We start from the raw sequence: 26,499 nt of genomic DNA on the forward strand, positions 1-26,499 counted from the left end.
GCCAGAACACAGCCAGGCACTTATAGAATAAGTTCTATATTTGAGCATTGAACCTGGGTCCCTGATGTCTATTTATTTAAATTTTTCGAGCCAGATGAGACGTGATGACATCACTGAACCAGTGCCGTGTCCCACATGGTGCTTATGGAGGCTACCATTTTGGATGTGGTGCCAGTGAAGAGTGGAGTGCCATGGGGCACTCCTTATAACTACTTGTAGTTGTCAGATCAGATTGCATTTCGTTATGGCAGTGCTGTCCAACTGGTGGCCCCACCTTGTGTAGCCCCACATCTGTATGGCTGCTGTGACTGCTTACCTTTGTGTAAGCTTTAATAGTATCAGTACTGAGATTAACTGGCCCCTAAATTGTTCACATTTCAGATTCAGGCTTTAAGACCCTGAATAGTTCACACCTGGAAGGCCCGGCATTGTTCACATTTGTAAGGACCCATACTCTACCTGTGTGTGCCATACCCTGCCTGCCCTATGCTACCTGTGTGTGCCATACTCTGCCTGTGGCTAGGTTCTTAAGAATTTGTTTTTAACTACGTCTGTAGTTGAAATTTATGATCACATCATTAATCCAAAAACTGTTGGGGGGGGGACAGAAGCATAAATTTAAAGGCACTCCTCTGATGCAAAGCCGCTTCTGGTTCACAGTAATTCAAGCACCCGTCGCCTTTTCGCGCTGGTGCTATGGAGCAGTTTGTAACTAAAATTTTACCTGAAGCATTCAAAAAACTCAAGGGGGAAAAGGCTAGGCCTATTATTAGAGACGTTTTGGGATGAAGAAGTTATTCAAATATTTTTGTGTTACTGGTCATTTAATGTAAGAGTTTGTGTTTGTAGCAAGTCCCAGTGATTTCTGAAGCAGCTATATTCTTCCATGGACCACACCCAACAGCTACTGAAAGCTAAGGGATACTGGGTTTTAAGATTAATTAATAGCTGAAAGACCAAAGATACATTTCTAGAATTGACAGGCCACTTTATCAGATCCATGTTGGACTAGTGTAGGCACTGGAACCAATACTAAGTGACAGGGAGAGATAGAGAACTGTGGCACTGCCCCTCCAGCTGTCGGCACAGATCAAAAACACAGAGCAAATGATATGTTCTTATTGGATAAACCACCTACAATTAACTCTGGTCCTTTGGCAAAGCATGCTTTACTGAGATCTGCTGTGACAAAACCAAGAGGTAGTTTAAAATAAGTCTAATATCGAAAAAAAAAGTAAACAGGACTTTTAGATTTATTAATTTCTCCCAGTGTATTTTTATTTTTGAGTATTCATGCATGAGAAAATGGGAAACATTTAAGAAAGAGATAATGCATTTTCATATAAAAAAAACCCCACATATACTTATCCTACACGAGCAAGGCCATAAAACACCCTATGTAACATTTTATCATAACAAGTACTGCTCTGAAGGGAATATGCCTTTAGAATACTATGCAAATCCCATTAGCCTTTATAAGACACAAGAAACTTGTTTTTCAACAACAAAGTAATGTGCCTTTTTCATTCAGTATAAGCCACTAGCTTTGCCTGAGGGCTAATGTCCTCTGAGCCACATTTAAGATGTTTTTTGTATGTGTATTTGGGCTCTGACGTAATAAAGGCACAGGTGTGGAGTAGCAGAACAGGTACCTTATGCTGAATGGGCAAAGCCAGACAGGGGCTGCCACTGGGAGCAGCCATAAACTTATTAGGGAGCAGCCACACAGAAAATGTGTTCACTGCACCCATTAAGAGTGCCAAGGTTTGCAAACTGTGCAGGAAAGCTCATCAGTGTGGCAAACGATAGACTTAATCTCGAAATTTCCCCACAAACTAGTATATGGATTATTTACATGTATTGCTTACAGCAGGGGCAAGTTGAAAATAGTAATTGTATGACATTTGGAATCTTAATAAATTACAGTATTATCAAAAAACACAGTGCTAATGAAAGAACTGTGCTCCATTAGGTAAAGCTTATCTACTGATGTATCTATTATGCTTAGAGCAACATTACTAAAATAGAATTTCAGGTGATTAATTTTACACTCACCTTGATCAGTTTTCAAAATGTTTGAAAATAAATGTGGAGTTACAAAGTTTTGGCTCTCAAGGAAGAGTTATACAGTGTTGATATATAATGGAAGATATGCTTTAAGACACAACATTGCATTTACTGGTGCAGATGGAGATATAAGATTTTGGGGCACCACCATATTTTTACTGGGTGGATAACTCTAGCAGATGCATCTGCAGATACACACCAAGAATGACTTGCTTAAAGGAAAGGGTAACTTATAGCTAAACAGGAGGCAGCACAGCATGATCTCTGAGAACTAAATAATGTTAATATTGTTTTATATAAATCTTGTAACACCACTAGGAAACCCAAATACAATTTCAGTATTAAAATAATAATGTTAAAATTAATATGTCTGGATAAATAGGTGTATGATAGGCAATCCATATTCAGCATCTCTTGAGTTTGCAGTCATGCATTTATATAATCCATTTCTCTGAAATATAATAATAAAATATATTAATGTATAGGAATACAGGTATAGATCCTTTTGGAAATAAAAGATGTGACATTGTTTGGCAATACACTACAACATACTATTAAGTAAATAATCCTATTGTAGGTTTTCAGTTCTAAAAATAATGTGGAGTGTGGCCCATAAGACAAAGTACTCTATTTGCAAGAGCAGCTGTGTAGTTTATGGCCACTAGGTTCATCAATTCTGTGCTGGACATATCTTGAATGACATTTTTACAGCACCTTATATTTTGTAAAGAAACAAAAAAAAGATCACTTGTGACATTAGACTAATTTATGTGGAAATAATTCCATTATTTTACCTTAGTAAGAGTACTAAAAAATAGGAACAGAAGCAAAACGTTTTGCCAGAAACTCTCCCTGAGATTACGTACTGGCAGCATCCATAGCTGTTAGGATCAGCCCAGTCATGGTTGCTGCTCCTCCTGGCTGAGACACAGGAGGCAGTAGGAGTTCAGGGTGATAACGAATGGTGATGACTGTTCATACCTTTGCAGGCAATTTCCCAACTAAAGGGCTTTTTAACCCCTGCTCTCCTTTTGTTGGAGTAAGTATCCTGCTCCTTTTTAGTAAGTGTAGTCCTGTCTGTCTTATTATTGCCACTGCTAATCTTCTGGTATGACCCTTGGCCTCATGAACTTTGTTTGTTGCCATTTACACTGACTTAATGCCTCCAATATTTTCAGCCAGCGCTTTCCTTTGTTCATTTTTGCTTTGAATCACTTATTAAAGCTTTTATTTACCTGCATTTCATTCCTGTTTTTGTGTAAAGCACTAAATAGATAGTTCCAATAACAGTATGCATGTTTCTATAACACTGTTCAAAAAGACACCAAAGAGTATAACCAAGAGTGAGAAGGGAAAAATGCCCATCCCTAAGAGAAATACATTTAAACTGATAATAAAAGTGTGTTATAACACCTGTGAGGTAGATTATAGAAAAACAAATGCAACTACTACCCTACAACAGGTGTTTCTGAGATGTTCCCACAATTTATTTCCCTTTTCTTTAGCAACCTTTCCTATTGAACTTTGTATAAACTGTGAGCGAAAATACAAATACATTAATTTGATTATAAACACATATCTGTGCTCTGTTATATTGACAATGTGGCCTGATAAATTGGAAACAAACGTACAACATGCAATCATTTAGCCCTCACTACAGCAAAAGAAAGAGTGATGACAAGTTGCTCATTGTGTACTAATACTTTGAGCACTAGTTACAATCCTGGGCACTAGCTACAGTCCAGTCACAGGTACTAGCTGGAGTACATTCAAGTTCAAATGTGTTTTGCACAAAAATTGGCTTTTATGACTTTATGAGCAATAGAGAAACTTTTTAAGATCAATACAAAGCAGTCATTTTCTTATGAGATAAAAATAATATAGAATAACAGCAAGTCTACAGTATGATCTTACCTCTTGCAGCAAAATAGCAAGGTTCACAGTGAATACACTGCTTATAGATCCACATGCTATCGCCAGCTCTCAAGCCTCCCAAATCCCCTTTGCATACTTCACACTGAAAAAATAAATGTTATAAGGGATTAAAATAGTCCAAGATGCCTTTTCAATTATCCAACATGCGTATTTTTTTAAAAAATCTAAAGGCGTCAAAACTATAATCACATGATTATATGTTGACTATATGAATGAAGATTAGTGGGTGAATTTAATATTAATTTAATAAGACAATTATACACAACCATACAGAACATAGAGCACCATTGCTTTCATTGTTGAAAGGTGAAGGGGAATTTAGTTGTAATTGTGCTATAGAATCAAGTGAGTTTCTAATGACAGGGAGGGATGGTAACTATAAAAGCACAAAGGCAGCTAATAAATAGGTGAAATGTGTAAAGTATTGGTACTGGGAATTCTCATTGTTAAATATAACAAATAAATATGGGTGTTAATTAACTGCGCAGTTGTTTGGTTAGGTTTTCATTTACCTTAAAGCAAGATGCATGGCAGCATATGCTTAAGTCTTTGAGGATCATCTTGGCATCAATTCCAAGTGGCTTGCGACAGTAGGTGCACATATCTTTTTCAATAACTGACCTGTAGTAAGTGATATGAATTCCAATAAGTGCACAAACCAATGAACTATGTAGATGTTATTCTAAAAAATATTATGAATCAGGATCATGTGTGTGTACCCCTTAGGTCACTTACCGATCAGAGGTAGAATAAACAGTTTTGATAGAGTTTGCTGCAATATTGTTTTCATATGATCTATGAACAGCTGGATCTCTGTATACCAAATAGAAAGTGGCACAAATTAAAGATGGTTTTATATGTGCTAAATAAAGCATGCTTACCCTTTTGGGAAAAGACACAAAGGGCGATTAGTTGCGGCGACCACTAATCGTGGTGACTTTTTGCACATAGAGTACGATGGGCGTCACTGCGACTAATCGCTCGCGCATTTTTGCTGCGCAGTAGCTGCGACTTTTCAAAAAGTTGTGGTGACTAATCGCCCCGTGTGTCTTTGCCCTTTATACAATTTAGTTGGCATGAAAGTATGTCCATTCCTTGAGAGTCAAGCTTGATACTAAACACAGTATCTCTCACACAAACACATATACACACATATATATACATACTTTCATTTTACAAACAAACCCTAATCTGAAATTTTGAATATTACTAAACAATGGTGGAATAAAAGTTACAGTTGTCTATGTTATCAATAGCTAAAACTGAGTTACAAATAGAAATATTTAACATGAAATTACACAAGTGCTCTTGTCAAGCCACAGTACTTTATTATGCTCTAATAGCAGGTTGCTCAGTTGCCCTTGGAAACAGACTAAAGCATTGTGGACTTAAAGTGTTGCTTAGCAGTTTATAGATCCAATGCTGGGAGAAGATTGTAATTTGTGACATGGTAGTAAACATTTCACAGTTAGATTTCATTACATCTGACATTCAAAAGTTACATTTTTAAAGAAAAACGGGCTTGTATAAATATGGTGAGACCTTGTAGGCCAGCAGTAAATCTTAAAGGAGAGTGATAAGCAATTTATTTTTATAGTATGCACATTGTTAATCAAATATTACAAATAAGATGTTTCATGAATCTAAAAATTACCTGTTGTCCTCAAATGATGTTTTGTAGACATTGGTATTAGTTGCAGGAGACGAATAGCTAAAAATATATAATTTATATGTAAAGCTATGGAAAATGGAACGGTGAGATACAATAACATCTAATATTTAATCATTATTTAAACTGATCTGCAAAATTATAAAAATTACATCATTTATTTATGTTTTGCCAGCAAGTTATGCAATTATACATTTATAACAAAAATTTAACAAAGAAGGGTTACAGAGTAGAATAGGATCAGAGGGCCCTACTTGCAAGAGTTTACAATTACTTACTAATATACCACCCCCATATGTAATGAAAGGCACTAAGTTTGCCCAGGAACAGTAACCCATAGTAACCAAAAAGATGTTTGCTTTTAAACAGGTGACCAGTACATGCTACCTGCTCATTGGTCACTATGGGTTACTGCAGGGCCGGAACTAGGGGTAGGCAGAAAAGGTACCTGCCTAGGGCTCAACGATTGTGGGGCACCAGGCAGGAGCCTCTCCTGTCTGCCCCTAGTCCGCGTTCCTTTGTCATTGCCTCCACAACTTGTCATTACGTGGTGGGGGCAATGACCCCCCACGCGCTTGGCACCGAAGCACATGCGAGGGGGGGTGCAGGGGCGAGGTCCCCTTATTTTTACATTACCTTGTTTCCTGAGTATAGTTGACACTGGAACGTTGGTTTGGAGCATCAGAATTGTAAGATGTTGAGCGGCGGCTTCCAGCATTGGCAGATTCAGTAACTCTGTTAGTTGAGGTTGAATGTCTGGTTGGTACATTGTGAGTATCTTCAGTCACTGTGTATGTTGTAGTAGAACTTCTGCTCGGGACATTTTGATTATTCTCAGTATATGTGTAAGAAGTTGTAGAACTTCGGCTGGTCACATTACTGGTATTGGTAGATGATGGCTTCACTGTCCTAAAGATGTGGAAACATATTGTGTTCTGTATCATTTACACTGTTTGTTTAATGGAGAAGTATACCCCCCAGGTACAAAAGCCCCCTTAACTGGCCTGCATTGACTTCCCTCACCCCTCCCTTTTCGCATAGGCTATAACTTTAAAAAGTGGTCCTATAAAAAAACCCAACCTAAAAAAGCAGAGCAGCACAGCAGCGTACCTGGGCACCATCTTCCATTCAATAGAAAATGTTTAAGTTCTTACCGCCGATACAGACCCTGCTTGAGCATGTGCAGTAGGGGCAAACCGTAAATCCGCTTCAACTGTTTTACTGTTTTTCTCTTAAATTTACATTTAAGAGAAAAAGTGGGATAAAAAGGTTTCTAGATCTCTGGTCCAGATTTCAGGAACCAACCTTTCTTCTTTGTGCCATTTGCCATTATATATTGAGTGTAAGAAAAAGGTGGAGACTGTGTCAGGGACAAGGAGTAACAAGGAGTAAAGATGAAGTTCCCTAATATTTCACGTTTTCTTAAAATCAAACTCATAGTTTCTAACAAGTATTATTAAAGGTCTATCATCCCCTTAAATAGTAATGTTAAATACTTTATATCAAATAGGGGAATCACTGTGAAAAAAGGCATTTTAAAAATATTTTGTAAAGACTAAGACAGAATTTAGTAGTTTCTAACACAAATCAAATTCTGCTTGTCCGCTCATCTCTCATGAGATTATAGCAGATTGCACCAGAAACACCAGGCAACAAACACAGAAGAAAAGCTAGTTATGCTCATTTTCAGCTAGAAATAGATCCCGAAAGCAGTTTTATTTTAGGAAAGTAAATGCTGATTCATCTGACACGCTCAATAGCAGTCCCTTTTAATGCAGAGCAGACTAAAAGTACTGGATTTTGTAGCAACCATTCAGAAATGCAGCCCACAAACACAAGATTTAATCAGACCATACATAAAGGGATCCTCCACCCAAAAAAGAGAATTAAAGAAAATAATTCGAAATTATTCTATTATTATTTTACAATGATTTTTTAGTGAAATGTAAGTTGAACGCAATGATTGATTATCCCTTTCTGTTCTCTTGGCCTTTAAACATTGCAGTCATGTCACTGGTATATTAGAAAGTTGCTTATAATTACATTACATTTTTTTGGGTGGAGAATCCCTTTAAACTCCATTTTGAGTACCGTACTTATTTATTGATAACAAAGATGGATTATTAAATATACATTTTCTTACCCTTTGTTTGTATCCCCAGTAACTGCAATGAGATCATCCAGACCTTGACCACTAGAAAAGCAGTATAAGTACCCAATAATTAAGTGTAATATTAAATGAAATGAACAACAACAGTGCATTTGTGGGAGGGTTTTTCAACAAAACAAGGCTTTACTCAGTTACAGCATAATCAAATTTAGCCCCTCAAACCCCCAGTGTATATGGTCTGCAACAATGTACTGCTAAGTACTTTATCAACACTATGATATGGCACAATCTAATTGCCCAGAGTGGCACAAGCATGATTTTTGAATTAAACTATTGAATGAAAACATTTGGTTAGATGAGGCATACACATACATTTTGGGGGTAAATTGAGGGCAGATTGAAGCTTTACCCCCCTAAGTCTATTTTTGTCCTTTGTAACAACATGACTGTTCTCTGAGCTATGGAGTAGTACAATTTGATGGTCAGATGGGGGGGGGGGGGTTTGATATGGGGGTAAATAGATATCAGCAGTAACCCTTTCACTGCCAGACAATTTGGTCACTTTTTTGCACTCTTTCACTTTAGAGGCCTTTTCTAGGGGGTAATTTTAGTTTACCTGGGAAAGCAACATATTGTTTTTTTTGGGGGGAAACCTAAGCTTTCAAAATCTGCTAGGATTTTTGTGTAATTGCACAAGATATAAGCTTCTAAAGATCTACAAAATAAATAAAAATCATACTTTCCATAATATAAACACATATATCAGAAACAAATAGTTTTATGCATGTAAATACAACCGATTTAGAAAGTCCAATGTCTCCTGAATGCCCCGATACCAAATATGCATATTTGTTATAGAGAATTCTCACTTGCATAGGTCAAAAACTCCCAGCAGTACACTATCAAATTTCCAAAGCACTGCTACAGTAAACTGTATATGTTAGATTTCAAGGCCAAATATTCCATTTACAGTAGGTTTACCCTAGAAAACTATACATTTTTTGAAAAAAAGGATTCTGAGGAATTTGGGATAGGTAGATGTGTCTTTCTACTCCAAAATACAAAGTTGAAATGTGTCCTAAATTTATACATTTTTATAGAAAAAAAAAAATACAAAAAAATTAAGTTCACCCCAAAAAAACATATTTTTGGAATGTACACTTTTCCATAATCTAAAATGCGTACCCGTGTCTTACTACTCCAAACTAACGAACTCTGCAAAGCTTTCTTAAAATTGGTAATTTTGATGACATTTTTTAAAAATCACCTCAAAGCTTCCACTTTGCAGCATCTTATCTTACACATATCGTTAGGTACCAAGATAAGAAACTCTAAATAAATAAATAAATGCCAGGGGTCCAATAAACAGTTTAATGCCAATTATATATAGAATTACCTAAGTATATTGCATGTAGAGGCCCCATCATTTTATGTAGAGTAAAGCTACAAAAAAGTAAGTTCATCACAGAAAACCATATTCCACCAAATCTGAGTACACATCTTTCTACTCCAAAGTACCAAGCCACAAAGTTTTCTTATAATTGAGGATTCCAAAATATTCCAAAAATCACCTCAAAACTTCCACTTCACAGCATCTTATCCCCTACAGGTCATTAGATAACCATATAAAACACCCTAAATATGAATAGCAGAGGAATACTTAAAAGCTTGATGCCCAATGTACATAAGTTTATCAAAGTACATGGCACTTAGAGACCCCAAAACATAGCTTGTGCATACTAAATTAATGGCTTACATTTACCTAATTCATAAACACAGGCAGTTTTTTGGTATAAAAGCTGCAAAATGTAGGGTGTCCCCTGAAAGTACAAATTCAGACAAAATGGATAAATATTTCTTTCTATCCCAAATTACCAAATGGCAAAGCTTTTCTAAATTTAGCAGTTTTGACAGCACTTCTGAAAATCTCCTAACAAATGCGCCAATTTGCCTCATTTATCTTTACGTACACAGGCAAATCATCCCAAATATGAACACCAGTGATCTACTGAACAGTTTTGTGCCCAATATGCATAGATATAACAAAGTATAAGGTATGTACGGGACACAAATCTTACATATGAATTTTCTGTTCTTGCTAACTCAGTTTCTTCACACAGAGCCCCTGGACTGCATATTATGTGTCATAAGACCCCCTAACTGTACAGAGACCCCCAGAAAACCATATATTTTTGGCAAGTACTCATTCTGACGAATGCATCATGAGTTAAGACACCTTTCTATGCCAAAGGGCCATTCTGCAAAGCTTTCCGAAAATTAGGAAACAAAAAAGAAAACTTTTACTTACCCCCTATTAGATTTATTGGAGGTGTTTCTAACATCAGTAAGGTTATCAAGATTTTGTGATCTGAAATAAAAGACCAATTTTGCTTGAAAGGACAGATACATTATAAGAACATTATAACCTCCTAATGTAAGGGCACATTTTGCAATCTCAGGCAGTTTGATAGTTGTTTTTATCTTCTGGTGCCACAGTCTAGAAAAGTGAAAACCGTGTTGGCTTTGTTGTTTTGTTGTAGCAAACCCTAAATAGAAGGAAGTCACAGTTTCATAGAGAGCAGCACATTTGCTGCCCAAAATGCCAGTGAAGAGTAGCTGGATCCTCACCAGCTATACTAAGTAGGCAGCATATTCTTTTTTGTGTCCCAGCCCATGAATTATGTTACTTAGTAAGAATTCAGATTCTTAAAGTTCCAGCTGCATAGGATTAGCTTTATGTATGACTTCATTGTTTTATAGTAACCCAACAAAATGTGAAGTAATAGATACTATAGTTAGACTGACTTATCTGCCTGCAACCATAATGGGACCCTATGGGAAAGTTTTAGGTGTCTTTCTCATGAAGTTTTAACTCTCTATGAAGAAAGACTCCTGTAGGCCCCAGGACAAATAAAGCAGCTGTAATTTGTACACTCATTAATTAGATTCCATTCAGCTTTTCCTTAGTGGAAATTTAGTGCTAGAATACATGCATGATTATTACCAATATGTATTGCAGAACATATCATGACATATCATTATACTTTTCTTATTAAGCATTTCTAGTGCAAGGTATCCATTGAGATAAATTATTTAAGTGTTTACAGATAGGAAACAAAAGAGTAAAATGCTCAAGGTCACTAAGCTGTTACCTTGGTTTGGCTTCAGGTTTTCTACTTTCAATTAGATTCCTATTGCCTTCATCTCTATAAAATGAAAATAATAATAACAGAGTAGTAAATATAGTGTTCTGAAAATTGGAAGGTACTCATATATCACACTGTCCAGCTCAAGGTGCTGCTGAAAGCTAGCAGAAATGGCTTCACTACTGCAGCTGTAATTTTCAACGTGGCTGTATCATGAGTTACAATCACTAGTTTTACCTGACTGTCGGTACTCTATAAACAGGGTCTGCCCACTTATGGTATAAACGTATCAGTGAAGACTAAAAGTAACTTATTTAATCTAGATTTTAGTTACCTATCTGAGAATTTTTAACCACATGCTTCTCCTTTGCCGAAAAAATAAAAACAGTCTTTTTAATCACAAACCTCATTATTATCCACCCCTTACCTTCTACATCTACCAATGGGATTGAAGCCCTCCCTTCTGTCGATCTAAGGAGCTTTCTGGGAATTGTGTTTGTAGAAATTGGTAGCACTGGAGACTTTTTTTTCAATTAAAAACAGTTTCTCCATCAAGGTAGGGCAATGTATATACTATACCAGAACCACCATAATGACTGTTATTTTGTCTTTGAATTGACTCCAATGCATTTTGCCAAAATGTGATGGTTTTATGAAATTTTCCGTAGTTTTGCAAATTTCTAAACAATGGGAAATGCTGTGAGTTTACTTATAACTACTAAATGCATCTATTGCAAGACGAATTAGGAGAACATACCACTGCAAATGCTTCTAGTGCAGAACATTTAAGGCAATTCCTTTATGGTTTTGCCATTTTTAGCACTATATAAAGTTATTGTTACGATCACAAAGCAAATGGAATTAAATAGGGAACTAATAGCAAATATATAGTTATACCTAGAACGAATATTTGTGACATCCCCTTTTACTTGAATAAAGTCATCCAGGTCTTCTTCTCTTAAGATGGTATTTGAACTGGAATAACAATAAACATAATATGGTGCAAATTGAAACATATTGCAGTCATACAACAACCTACAAATGTCAATGAACACTGAGGCAACAATCTTTTTGCATTAGCAAGACCAATGGAAAGAACTGTGACTCGATTTAATCGAGTCCAGCATCATCTTCTGAACCACTCTAGTAAGCCAAAGATTGAGTGAGCATTCTAATGGAAGCAATGTTTTTCTTTCCTCCACGTATATTTGTGCTTTATGTAATTTATTGTTCAGAGACACTTAAGCTGTGTGTACCCAGTCTATAGACAGTTTATGAAAATATCAATCAGACAACTAGCTACAATTACTTGTTAGATCCTAATTACTAATAGCACTGGCAATTGTATGCCTACCTTTCAGAGCTAAACAAATAGGCCAGTTGTTATATACTGTATATATATATACTAATAAATGGCCACTGTGGCACAGGCAACTTGATTATAACAAGACATAAGGGGTACATTTTGTTCTCTTTGCAGAAGACAGTGGGGCTCATTTATCAATGCATCCCAGCACACAAACTGACGCAATTATGATTATGCGCCATTTTGTGCGCACACGCAATTGCATATGCGTTACATTGCGTTGGTTCATTTATTTTTCCGCCAGTTCTTTTTATGCACATGACGCAAATACTGGGCAATAATGTCGCAAGCAACAACGTGTTTTTTGGGGGTGTGGCTAGGGGCGTGTTTTAAGTGCCTGATTTTTGCGTGAGTGCGCCCTTTGCACCTATATATGTGCTATTTGTGTGTATATAGGGGCAGATTTGCGCAGGCACGGCTGCATTGAAATCTTTACGCCTGTTCATTTGTGGTGTATTTCTGACTGCTCGTTCTTCACCATTTGCGCTAGTATATTCGCAGATTTGCGCTACAATAAACTAATTTAGGTATGTCATTAATAAAATCATGTTAATGTTTCTCAAATTTATGATATGTTAATTAGCATTATTATAAAGATATAATTGTTAATTTGTTTACAATGTTTTAATTATATTAACCCTTTTTTAACTTTGTTCTTATATATAAAGGCAGTTTCCCTTAATGTGACTGGGTTGTTAAGTTAGGGAGCATGTAGTTGGTATGGTTTTATTAGAGCATTAGCTTGCACCATCTATGCACATCATTTATGACAAGTTTTGCGTCATCATATGTGCAGTTTTGCCACATCATATGTGCATGTTTGTATGGCGCAGCAGTTTGCGTCAAAACTAGCGCATGAAACTTTAAGCGACCGTGTTTGCGCTATACTGTTAAATATGCTTATGCGCAGGGCAAAAGTTTTGCCTCTGCGACTATTACAGCGTTGCGATGCGTTGGTAAATGAGCCCCAGTATGTCAATAGGGTTATCAAAAATCATGCAACCTATTGTAAAAAGAAGAAGACATACATAAGAGGAAGTATTTATTAACATTGGAGATAAACATCAACCAATCAAATCATTCCTTTTATTTTCTAACTTGTATGTGAATGGTCAAATCTAATTGCTGATTGGTTGCTATAGGCAAAATCACTGGTGATATTTGTCTACAATGTTAATAAATACACCCCCAAGATGCCCATTTGTGTGTATATATTAAATCAGGACTATTACAGTGAAACCACCCACAATGACTTCCTCCACTTCCTCCAGTGTGCCTACCCACAATGACTTCCTCCACTTTAAATTAGATAAGGCCTTATCCTTACTCCAGGGATCCCCAACCTTTTATAACCGTGAGCCACATTCAAATGGAAAAAGTGTTAGAGAGCAACACAAGCATGGAAAAAGTAGCTGGAGGTGCCAATGAGAGCTATTATTGCATATTAGATAGTCTCTATGTTGACTGGAAGCCTACAGAAGGCTCTGTTTCACAATTACAATGTTTTTTTATGCAATCAAAGCTTGTCTCCTATCCAGAAATTCAAAAATACCCCACTGCTTTGAGGCCACTGGAAGCAACATCCAAAGGGTTGGGGAGCAACGTGTTGCTCACGAGCCACTGGTTGGGGATCACTGCCTTACTCTAAATATCATGGCTAGGTGTTGTTTTAACATGTACCCTAAGGCCAAACGATCTAATAAAAATGGTGGGTATATGGGCTATCAGACTGAGGACCATATCAACGAACCAATGTGATTTTCAGTCTGGTGCAAAGTGCAAAGCAGACCACTGTGGCAGGGGCTGTTGTAAATGACTCTATTAGTTTTAGAGAAGTATTACCTTGGTTTCACTTTAATAGCAGAGGGCTGGATGTCAATAAGGTTGTCAAGCTCATCAGTCCTATGGTGAAAAGTAGAAAATATTAATTTTATTTAATTAATATGTATGGCAGTGTTTCATAAGGACAGGGGAAAGCATATACATGGGTGTAGAGAAGGCATGTACAGTTTCCCCCTCCAGTCACCTACCCACCCCGCTAACATGCATATATGGGCATGTAAGGAAGCATGTGCAGGCACATGGGGCCTTTTACTTACAGCCTGCCCTGTGACAGGTAATTTAGGCTGCCATGTATCCACAGCTGTGGTGGTCTGCAGCTTGCGGCAGATTTAAAATCTGGCACAATGTTTAGAGCAGGGCACTGCCCCTGCTGCAAGTCCAAACTAAATACTGAGTACTAGGGAGCTCAAGTTTTGCAACCCACAGCACTTCTGCACTTGTGGCAGGGGCAGTTGTGAATTATCCCTAATATTGACTGTCTATAGTAGGCATTCACTTTGTGTAACCTCAGGCAGATGAGGGAAAGTGACATCACTCGGATGGGCAAATGATTTCAGGGGTGGAACTGTGGTACCAGGGGGCAGGGCTATGACATGGAAATCAGGAGTTGGCTTATTGTTGGCTGACGTGTCATTCAAAGGGAGTCCTGTTCTAATTTGGAAAACTGGGCAGGCAATTTTGAACTGGACATCCCTTATGAAAACCGGATTTTCCAAATCAAAACAGGTGGCTGCACTCTGCACTTCACATCTGATCTGGTGCAAGGTGCAGAGCTACACTCTGGCAGTGAACAGGTGGCAACCCTAGGTAGGCAATAAGGACAGGGCTGTCCTGTTCCCACAGCCGCTGCACTCTGCACTTCACATTTGATCTGGTACAAGTTGCAGAACTACACTGTTATAAATAACTTTTTATTAGTTTTAGGGAAGCATTACCTGGGCTTTGCTTTAATAGCAGAGGGCTTGATGTCAATAAGTTTGTCAAGCTCATCAGTCCTATGGTGAAAAGTAGAAAATATTAATTTTATAAAATTAATACGTATGGCAGAGTTTTATGAGGGGAGGACAGGGGAAGGCAAATACCTGCCACCTCCCCCACCGCTGCCGACCCATGAGGTAGGGGCAGTTGAAAATTACCTCTTGTATGTTTTAAAGAAGCATTACCTGTGTTTCTCTTGGGTTTTGATAGCAGAGGGCTTGATGTCAATAAGGTTGTCCAGCTCATCAGTACTATGGTAAAAAGTATAAAAAAAAAATATTTGCATTTGTTAAAGGAATTGTACCATTTTGTTTTATATCTTATTTTAAGCAATCCTACCTACATAACTAATCTGTGAACCAATATCTGGCATTTATAGATTGGTATAGTCAGAGGTTGCTTTTAGAGGGGAAATTAATTGCTGCCAATCTTCTTCATATTTTTGTTGCTGATTACCTTATTAACATGCCATGGTTCTTTTGGAGTTAGAAAACATATATAGAAATATGGGTCATTCATGATCTAGACTGGCACCACACTATTATGTTTGCATTGAGCTTCTATTAAGGCATGCCTCCGTAATGCCTCTGATATATCATACATGGAACAGGTTCATTAATAGTGGACTAATAGTACCATTTGTTAATTAAAGTTACTGCTACTGATCAGTTGCAGCTTACTGAGATTCATCTATTTATTTTTAATGCTTTTAGCACAAAAAATAATTAAATTCTTACTCCCTACATGTAATTTGCATTAGTGAGTAAAGATTTTGCTCTGTGCTGCGACTAACAGCCTTCTGAAGAATTTATATAGTTATTTGCTTTGACACATTTGACAGAAAATGTTTGATAAATCACAAGACAGAACTGAAGCTTTCTGGATTTTCCCTAAAAGTAGCCATAACTGTCCTTACTGAATTACCTCCCACTACCAAAAATGAAATCAAATACATACAGTGACAACAGTCTTGTTGTACATACTGTATGTCCATTTCAAAACCATTATTTCCAACAAATGGAGAAAGCAGTTTATAATAACACTGGAGGGCATGTCAAGATCATAGCAATGAGATACAGGTATGGGATTAATTATCCAGATTACATGGGATAACTAGGGTTTTACAGATAAGGGCTTTGGCCTTAATTTGGATCACCATATCTAAAGTCTGCTAAAAATCATTTTATTATATAAACGTTTACCCTAGTCTCTGCCTATTGAGTATTAAGTAAGAGCTAAATATGTGCATTTGTGAAAAGCTGTGCTACTTACAAGTATTCTTCTATGCCAAAAAAACCCATCCTGCTGAACTGGAAAGTATCTACTCCTCCCTCCCTGGTAATCTGGAGAAAACTGGTTCATGATTCTCTTCCTAAACAAAAGCTGGTGTACCTCACCCAGGAATGCCGGGAAAAGTTTGAGGCTGTTTGGGGATCTTGGTTGAACCAGCAAGAACTCAAGTAAACTGAGCACCTCCGGCTCTAGATTGGCTCTCCATGCTCTGTCTATTCTCTCTATACATACTTTTTTCCCTTTGTTATTAAATTTACTGTTATCTATGTTTGTTTAGAAACCATTAACTAAAAACCTAAAGTATTTGTTCATGCAAGCTTCTTTTTTATTGGAGTAGAGAAAAAGAAAATTATTGTGAACAAATTCAAATTATATACATAACATGGACGGGTAATGGCATTCTTTAATTCACAGCTTGCTAGATAGCAAATTTCTGGATAAGAGATAGTTGTATATTGATATTAAAAAAGGTTTTGCAGTGCAGAGGGGGTGCAAGAGAGGGTGAGTAAACGATTTTGTAAATTATATGTATCATCTTAAAAAAGTATACCTTACCCTTTAGTGCTTTTTATTGTTGTGCTTGATACTTCAACAAACTTATCAATGTTTTGGTTCCTAAATAAAGAAAGAGTTCCATAAATAAGCACAAATCTGCATAAAAAAACTATCTATTTCAATTCTGTATTATTTCAGAAGAATAGAATTTTAGGAAAGTTTTGCTTCTTAGCATTGCTGTGAGATCCTTCTTACAATAAAATGGCAACAAAAGGCTGTATATTTTCGTAAGATAAACATTTTATTCAGTCTTTTGTTCAGTCTTCTCATTTTTGGGTCATTTTTCAATTAAAAACTGCATTCAGTCCAATGGACAGACCAGGTTTACGTTAAATGGAAAACATTCTATCACTCCAGTTACTCAAGAATTCTTTTGCTGATTTACCAGTAAAGTATATTGGAATGTTGTGCAAATCAAGAAAAATTTTCTCAGGTATTTTCTCATTCAAAAAAAATGTAAGCCTTACCTGTTATCTGTGTTGGCAGTAGGTGATCGTGGTACTACTTTTGGTTTTTCAGAACTATAAAAAAATATAAAATGTTTTTGATATGGCCATATGTATAGTATGTTGCAGAGAATAATTTTATTATTGTTTTTTTTTTTAAATAAAAAAGACACTGTGCAACATCTGAACATAATGGTCTGTAAATATTTTATATATAACAATAAAATATTATGTCATTAATTGCAAAGTTCAATGTTTTTATGTTATTAATTCCAAAATTACATACTTATCATTTTAACCTATTTAAACCTACACAATGTATTAGTGTAAATTCCATTTAATCTAAATACTATTTACTAAGGTTTGTATTTTTTTTTCATTCTAACGAATCATATTTTTAGCACTAAAACTCATGGATTATACTAATTATTACAAAACATGAAAATGTTTGATTTATTAAGCACAAAAACCAGAAAAACATAATGCAAAACTTTGCCATCTAAAAGATGGAGAAGTCATCTAAAGTCAATGGGAGCTGTCCTAGGCAAATTGTAACAATCTTAATGTCATTATTGGTTTTAGGGATTTTTTTGCATTTGTTAGGAGCATGACAATTCTTGGGAAAACAATGATTTTGAGGTTTAAATCAGATTCTTTCATTTAGAGTCTTTTTGCAGATTTTTTCGTTTGTGCTTTTTAATTACCTGGCATTTGTGGTTTTAATGAGAATAGTTTTTGTGGTTTTAAAAACCACTAAAACCAGAATGCTGATAAATTGGCCTCCTCATATTACAGTTTTTTCTGATGGCTTAAACCATAACTGTGATTCTTATAGCACAATTTCTAAAAATATTAATACTTATAGCAAAACCACTCACTGAGTTTGCAAAACTAAAAGCACAAACACTGCTTTGCACTCAGTTTGCAATTTTGTAACACACACTTTGCAAACCTGTAGGCGCAATTCACTGCACAACACTCTTTTTGCAGAACTTTAAACACAACTCACTGCTTACACTCAATTACCACATTTCCAACACACTCCTAGCAAAATTATACACATGTATGGCTATCATTAACACTATTTTGCCAACTGTCTGGCACACTTTCACATGTGAAAACTGTTTTAGATAATTAGTTCACTTTTCAATCAGCCTAAGCACTATAAGCCACAGGTAAGCTGTCTATGTGGAGTACAATGGAAGGAGCAGTAAGAGTGAGAAGAGTGAGAATCAGAGGAGGCCGAGGGAGAGGACGTTGAGGCGAAGAAGCGAGAGGGTTAGGGGAAGTTAGAGGAAGAGGAGAAGGAGGAGCAAGAAGAGGACGAGGAGGGGAAAGAGGAAGGGTAAGAAGAGTAAGAAATAGAATAACTGATGACATCAGAGCTACAATAGTGGACCATGTCATCAACCATGGGATGACCCTGAGGGAAGCTGGCCAACGGGTTCAGCCTAATTTGAGCCGCTACACTGTGGCAAGCATCATTAGGACATTTCGAAATGAGAATCGGTAAGTACTTTGTGCACTGTCATACTTTAATGAGAAACACAACAGTACCATACATGCAAAAATACTGAAATTGTTACTTTACAGAATTGCTAGACGTCCAGATGTTGGGGGCAGAGGAAGAATGTTCACTCCAGAGCAAGAGACCCATATAGTGAACATGGTGATTGCCAATAATGCAATAAGACTGCGCAAAATACAGCAGCGCATAATTGATAATGACACCATCTTTCAAAATATACACAGTGCAAGCATTTCTGCACTAAGTCGTGTACTTGCGCGCCACAGAATACTGTAAGAATGATGGAAATTTACAGAGTTCCTTTCGAGAGAAACACAGAACGTGTAAAGCAACTGCGATATGACTATTTGCAGGTAAGCTATAGTGTCATTGGTTCTGAATTTGGAAGTACATACTGTAGTGCTGTGCATGGGCCTGATGTGTTGCATTTGTTTTGTCTTGTCCAGAGAGTGATGGAACTAGAAGCAGATGCCATGGGACATGAGCTACTTTTTGTAGATGAGGCCGGTTTTAACCTCAGTAAAACCAGGAGACGTGGCAGGAACATTATTGGACACCGTGCCATCATCAATGTCCCAGGACAACATGGTGGTAACATAACCATGTGTGCAGCTATAAGCCAAAATGGTGTTGTTAACCATCATGCAACCATAGGCCCATACAACACTGCACACATTATTGCATTCCTGGACACCTTACATGACATGCTCACTGTTCAGAGACCAGAGCATACCCGATATGTCATTATATGGGACAATGTTAGTTTCCACAGGGCTGCTTTGGTCCGCAACTGGTTTACAGACCACCCATCCTTCATGGCACTCAACCTCCCTCCATACTCTCCATTCTTAAATCCCATCGAGGAGTTCTTCTCTGCCTGGCGCTGGAAAGTGTACGACCGTCATCCTCATCAACAGGTAGCCCTTTTACAGGCAATGGAGGAGGCATGTGGAGATATTGACCAGGCATCATGTCAGGCCTGGATACGGCATTCTAGGAGTTATTTTCCCCGGTGCCCTGGACTGGAGGATATCGCATGCAATGTGGACGAAATTTTGTGGCCGAACCCAGAAAGACGACATGATGTAGGCTGATTGTCTTTTTTTTCCCTTTTTTTTTTGTGAAATTACTATTTTGTGTTCTGACTTTGTCTTGGTTTTGATGAGTGTGAATAAACACCAATACTTTAAGTTTGGATCCTTGTATGTTTACATGACACTATGACAAAAGTATGACCTCAAATTGACATCTGTACACAGAGAAAGCAAAAGCCAGATGTGTTTTGTATTCATACCATCAGTGTGCAGTTGGCGCATTGTGTGCTTAGTAGATGATGGCTTGTGTGTACTGTTTGATACGAAAACACCATTTTTACGAAGGTGTGAAGAGTTAATCTAGCTGTGTTCGCTTTTGCAAGAGAACTACAATGTTTTGATAATTGGGTGAAAGGTTTTCTTATTTGTGTGTAGAGTTTTGCAAAAATAGCCAATAGTTACAAAAAATGTGCTTAAGCAATCAGAAAAAACTGTAATGAAAAAACCGTAGTGATGCATAGACCTTTCCACCGGCGATTCCCTTTGTTGCCGGTGGAAAGGCATAAAGGAGAGATTAGTGACCCTCAGTAGTAGAGATCTAAGGTGGGCAACTAATCTCTGCATGGGACATCAGCCTAAAAGCCTACATGGCAGTAAAAAAACAGGCATTTACAACTGTTGTTATCTCAGAAACCACTTAAAGGAGAAGGAAAGGTAAAAAGTAAATAAGCTTTATCAGAAAGGTCTATGTAAACACGGCCATAAGCACTCACAGAAAAACTGCACTAAAAAACTACACTGAGTCCCCTATCAAAAGAAACACAGGATTCCTTGTCTTCTTTTGTGTACACATATTCTTCTGTGTCAGACTTCCTTTCCCAAATCCTTCAGGGCAAGTCTGCTCAGTTTGCTTGTCTCTCCCCCTCCCAACTCTGTGTAATCTGAGCTACCAGTAGCTAGAGCTGCAGCACTGAAGCTACTGAGACCAAGCTAAAGTGGCAGCTGCTATCTTAAACAAACAGAGGGAGCTTCAATGGCTGTTTACTAAGGTATGGTAAAACTTTCTGCAGAAAAAATATAGCATTCTAGCTTGCACTGTTGTGACTAATCTATTGGCAATAAAATGCCAAAATTACTTTCTTCTCCTTTAAAATACAAAAAGAATGCAAATTGCAAAAGTGCTCAAAGGGCCACTCTGAATAGGTTTACACCAATTCAATATTTGGGGTCTATATCACCTTGAAGTCCTTTGATTATATCTATTGCTGTTGAAAAACCCCAACCAGTATTTTGTCTAGAAAAAAATCTAGTATGTCTAGCAATGTATTAAATACAGTTACTACCCATCTGTAAAGATGGTCATTGTTAGTGAATATATCAGCTGCTGAAAAAACCTTTAATATCACCCTAAACTGTAGCTTTTAAGGGAGGTTAGTAAAATCCCTCCTGGAACAAGTTTTTCAAAGGGAGAAGAGTGAGCTTGCCACAGACTTCTAAAGTGGAGCTGTTTTAGGAGAAACGTACTCCTCTCCCATTGATAATTATATTCTGTATTGCAGGGCTTCACCCTGTTCTGCATGGATCTTCATGATGCATTTTTTCAATAGAGGTAAAGATATGCAACTAACGGACTGTGACAATCTACCTTCTGATTAGATGTATGCTATATATTAATAAAGACAATAAATATGTGGAACTAGCTTATCTCATTGGATGAGAAGCAAAGAAGAATGTAATTAAATAATTATTGGGACAAATCCAACTTTATCACCATAATAAAAAACATAATTACCTGACGCTACTCCTTACTACAGATGAAGATGATGGTGCAGGTATTTTTTCTTCAGATTTTTGAAATCTGAAAATAAAAGTCAATGCTAATATGGTAAAATTTGTCGATTGAGTATTAAAGAACCAAACTACAGATGCTCAAATTATTTCATATAAACACACATACATGCAGGAGAGAGAGAGAGAGAGGCAAGAGAATACGATATTGACGTTTCTAGGTATCCACAAGCAGCAATGCAATGCTCACACTCACATTCAATTGAAAGCTCAAGCTGATGTTACTATAGCAACTTATAAAATGCCTATTACTTCAAGTCAGCTGAGGAGATAAAAAAAAAAAAAAAACTACAGCAGTAGCAGAAACATTAACCCCTTCACTTCACTAATAGAAAACCAAGCAGACAATTTGTGGGCTACCACCATGAATCATTTATATTACAAATAATATTGGCACAGTAAGACCCAAAACAGAGTTTTGAAATATAAGGGCACACCATGAAGCTATTGACACTAAATTATGCTTCCAACTGTTATATTAAGTTGTTTAAATATACAAATTTTATTCCAATTTAACAAATAAATATATGAAAGTATTAAAAGCACGTAGTGTATGCTGTAAATTACAGGCACCCCCCATACTTAGGAAATGACTGAAGCAGGAATAATTCTATTATGATTTAAATTAAAGTTACTTACATAGACATGATAGGTTTCGCTGTGTCTCCCTCCTCTGCCTGCCCTGCCTGTATGTGCCATATTGCCTGCCCTACGCTGCCTGTGAGTGCCATACTCTTCCTGCCCTATGCGGCTTGTGTGCCATACTATGCCTGACCTATGCTGCCTGTGTGTGCCATACTATGCTTGCCCTACACTGCCTGTGTGCCATACATTGCCTGTCCTATGCTGCCTGTGTGTGCCATACTCTGCCTGCCCTACCCTGCCTGTGTGTGCCATGCTCTGCCTGCCCTATGCTGCCTGTGTGTGCAATACTCTGCCTGCCCTATGCTGCCTGTGGGAGGTGAACCTTGCCGGGGTTTGTTCTGGGAGTTTGTCAGAATTTGTAAATAGTTGTTAGAGTGTCCCTGAGGGGTTTAAGCCATTTTTTGTTATGTGCTACCACCATTAATGTGGGCATGGTCTCAAATGCTCTTGTGATAACATTGGTGTGGTTTTAAGTTAGCATGGTTTAAAAAAAGGGAGCAGTCAAACTGGCTTCTATGATGCCCTTCAGCACGTAGGCCAGAAAAAATCTGTCCCTCTGTACCACAGAAGTTAGACAGCACTTAAGAGAACCAACAGGTAGATCTGCCATCTTTTTACTGATCCGCCTGGAGCCTACTTGATATACTTAGCTATACTTAGTCTGAATACTGCAGGGCAATTTAATTTCAAGGCCTAAGCCTAATGCACAGAGGAAGTTTTGGCCAATACTAACTCGCATAGCAGGGGTAGGGGGTACAGGAGAGTGTCACAGAGCAATGTGATTTGAGTTACATATTATATTTTCTTTATAAGGGACATCTGCCAGACAAATCTAATGTATCCTGAAGGCTTGAATAGTTCTTCATGTATCAAATGCTGTCATATTTTATATCACATTACTATCATGAACTTGAGTTTATTATATACAATATGCAATATTGCATTTAAAAACATTGTTTAATAAAGATGTCTTTGGTTTATAGGTCTCTTTAAAATTTCCTTTGTTAATAAAAAAATGATTTTTGAGCATATACATAACATCACCATATTAGTAATTACCTTGATTTGGCGCTGTCAACCCAACTTGATGTTGCTGACTTATCAGTTGATTGGTTGAAGCTACAAAGTAAGCATAGCATTGATAGCTGTTAAATACGTGGTTCCACCAGATGAGCTGAAAACCAATGTAAAGTTTCTTCACAATTTCACTGTATACATTGTATCCAGCAAACAATTTATTTCTAGAATCCTTAAGTATTTAACTTTATTAAGATGACTTTAAAAACTTAAAAATCAATTTATAAGTACAACAAATAAGAAGGGTATAGCAGTATTTTAAACAACAATATATAAGCATCATAATAATATGTAACCATTGTATTCACAAGCAAAACATAACAAATATATCATCATACTTTGCTGTAATTTAATGACAGCATTTTATTCCCTATTGCATTTAATTTATTCTTTGCAACTAAGTGGTATTTCCATCTCACTACATACAGAATTGGTTCTTTTTTGTGACAGAATCTGCAAATGACACTAAAAAATGACCAATAAGTTAGGGAACAGTATAAATAAAATTAGGTCAGAAAAAATAGTGACCCACTCTAAAATAGGTAAAGGTTAACATTTTAGTTTAATACTCTATATTGTATCCAAGATGGATGCAATGGATTTTTCCAAGCTAAACATACATACTAGTCTAGTGTAAGATAACTTCAATTAATTTGACTTTCTCACAATGTTATAATGTACAGTGAAATTTGATTTGTCAGTAAGGGGCCTACATCTGCCACTTGGAGCTGGGCTCAGTAATATTCACATAATAGAAGCAGAATATCAGTAAGGTGTTTACATTAAACTATGAGATGCAGGAATAGGTTTCTTTGTTTGTCTAGAAAAGTCATGCACAAAAAGATTGTAGTGTGCTAAAAATAAAGTTTTTTTTATTAAACTGTTTGTTGGTAAATACTTACCAAGATATTAAGCATACATGCAGAAACAGGGAGTTGAGCTTATTTATTAAAAAAGGTTCTACCCAAAAGTCTACACCCCTGCTTCTCAGCCACTGTTATATCAGTGGTTTCCTATTTCTCTGATTACACCTAACAGTCTTGTTGTCTCAAGCCATGAAACTCCCAAACAGGTACCTAGCTCACAAGCAGCCTCCAATATGCATTTAGCCTATTTAGTTAATAGCCTATGGACACCTAACATATGCTAACACACAAAGTACAGTAGTTGGTAGAGGATGCAATAATATAGCAGAAGTTGCAATAACTTTGTAGTGACCTTAAAGGGGTGATTTATCAACGTTGGAGTTTGTTTTATTTCTAAAGCTCGGTTTTTTTAGCATTAAAACTTGCACAGTTCAAATTATGGTTCAAAAACTCAAATGTCTGGCATTATTAAAGGAAAAAAATCTGAAAACTTGTATGTAAAACTTCAGCATCTAAAAGCTTGCGAGTTAATGCAGAAGTCAATGGGAGTTGTCCTAGGCAAGCCATATTTTCAATTTCACAAATGAGAAAATTGATAAATAAGCCTATAAATGTAAACTAATTCTTGACATCTATCTTCTCACAAACTTATTAGAGGACACTGGGAGAAGGATATAGCATTGAAGTTAGGTGCACTGGCACATGTATGGAAACACTGTGTCCATTAGCATTTAGTAAGGGAGACTTACTGTATAGTTGCTGTATACAATATGCCATTGGTCTTCATATTTTAGCTTGCAGTTCTACTGCAAGTTTTGTATATATGATTTACATTTTTTCTATAGCTAGCTGACTGCCAATGTGGTTGCTGTTGCTTCTGATACTAGTATCTAATTGGTTGCTTTAATGGAAGAATAAAATAGTAGGACTAACATTGAACCTTGCAACCACATTTTAAAAAGTGTCTGTAATGTCATTGCTAGTCCTCAACATGTAACCTGCTTCACTCTTACGGTTTCGTCTCAGTCGTTGTGATGGTGCTCCTGTTCAGTGGTGCCCAAGATTTTCTGTATTAAGTAGAGAGAATTCAACAGTTATCCTGAAGGTCCAAACTTCCATTGTCATACAACATTTATTTGATTCTATAAAGTTACGGTTATGAAAAAGAAATTGCCTCACACAAGGTTCCAGTAGCAGACTATGCGAACTACATAGTACTAGGGTGATTCAAATATTAAAAAATTGATAAGTATCCCTCCATGCATGCAGCACACATTGCACTGAAATTACTGTTCTATGTACTATATCAATGTGATGGGTGCCATACAGCATACTGTATGATTTGATTAATTTTGTTATTTTTCTTATCTACTTTCATTTGATCAACTTCAGTATTTCTCTCTTCACACTACCCTGCTCTTATGCAATTGATATACTCATGACATGTCTTTCCAGGCAACTCTGGAGTAATGCATTGTCTATAAATATTTAATGACCTTTGCAATACTGACATTTGCTATGATTTCAGCAAAAACTTTGCAAATGACCCATATGTGTTAGGGTGTGTGAGGGCCAGGGTATTTCACTGCATTGTAAGCAGTTTTTCATACAACGATATAAGCAGACATTGAAAATTGTGCAATGTCTTTTCCCTTTCATGTTCTACACCCTTTAATAATGCTAAGAAACAAAACTACCAGTGAAACATTTTTACTAGAATGTTTGTTTTGCCTTTTATTGTTTGTGCTGTATTTTGAAGTAGGTTAATGCGACAGTGAATGTAAAACAATAGTGACACAGAGCATGAAGAACAGTGCAGCCATTCATTTTGTTTTCCCAGAGATGGAATGTATTGCCACAGCAAACAGCACATGTCCAACAAAAATAGTGATTCATACTGCTACTCTTCACAAAGAATTATTATTCGTAGACATGAGGGCAGCTTAACACAAATCATATACAAGGCCCCGCTGTATATCTAAAAACAATGTTGCTATAGTGCTCATTAACAATGGTTGAAACCCCCAGCCCTACTATTTTTGTTCAACTAACTTTTTAACTGTAACTGCTTTTGCCACCCAAAATCTGTTTGGG

General features: G+C 36.8%; 1 protein-coding gene across 7 annotated transcripts in view; it reads right to left on the reverse strand.

Annotated features, from left to right (window-relative positions):
* Nucleotides 1–1,245: 1,245 nt before the first annotated feature.
* scel (sciellin) overlaps nt 1,246–26,499 on the reverse strand; it is a 45,707-nt gene continuing 20,453 nt past the window's right edge. For 5 of the 7 annotated variants that reach the window (XM_012957722.3, XM_012957725.3, XM_002931927.5 and 2 more), the window contains 18 exons: nt 25,419–25,472; nt 23,522–23,581; nt 21,762–21,827; nt 17,429–17,482; nt 16,962–17,021; nt 15,299–15,364; nt 15,071–15,130; nt 14,136–14,195; nt 11,825–11,902; nt 10,934–10,987; nt 10,090–10,149; nt 7,815–7,865; nt 6,308–6,580; nt 5,657–5,713; nt 4,738–4,815; nt 4,515–4,623; nt 3,982–4,084; nt 1,246–2,518 (listed from right to left, as the gene is read on the reverse strand). In XM_012957722.3, coding sequence (XP_012813176.1) covers nt 2,502–2,518; nt 3,982–4,084; nt 4,515–4,623; nt 4,738–4,815; nt 5,657–5,713; nt 6,308–6,580; nt 7,815–7,865; nt 10,090–10,149; nt 10,934–10,987; nt 11,825–11,902; nt 14,136–14,195; nt 15,071–15,130; nt 15,299–15,364; nt 16,962–17,021; nt 17,429–17,482; nt 21,762–21,827; nt 23,522–23,581; nt 25,419–25,472 — 1,360 coding nt within the window. In that variant the 3' untranslated portion in view covers nt 1,246–2,501. The remainder of the gene's footprint in view (nt 2,519–3,981; nt 4,085–4,514; nt 4,624–4,737; nt 4,816–5,656; nt 5,714–6,307; nt 6,581–7,814; nt 7,866–10,089; nt 10,150–10,933; nt 10,988–11,824; nt 11,903–14,135; nt 14,196–15,070; nt 15,131–15,298; nt 15,365–16,961; nt 17,022–17,428; nt 17,483–21,761; nt 21,828–23,521; nt 23,582–25,418; nt 25,473–26,499) is intronic. The other 2 variants (XM_012957723.3, XM_018091658.2) reach the window with 2 other exon arrangements.

The sequence above is a fragment of the Xenopus tropicalis genome, chromosome 2, assembly GCF_000004195.4.
Source record: "Xenopus tropicalis strain Nigerian chromosome 2, UCB_Xtro_10.0, whole genome shotgun sequence".
NCBI classification, from domain to species: domain Eukaryota; kingdom Metazoa; phylum Chordata; class Amphibia; order Anura; family Pipidae; genus Xenopus; species Xenopus tropicalis.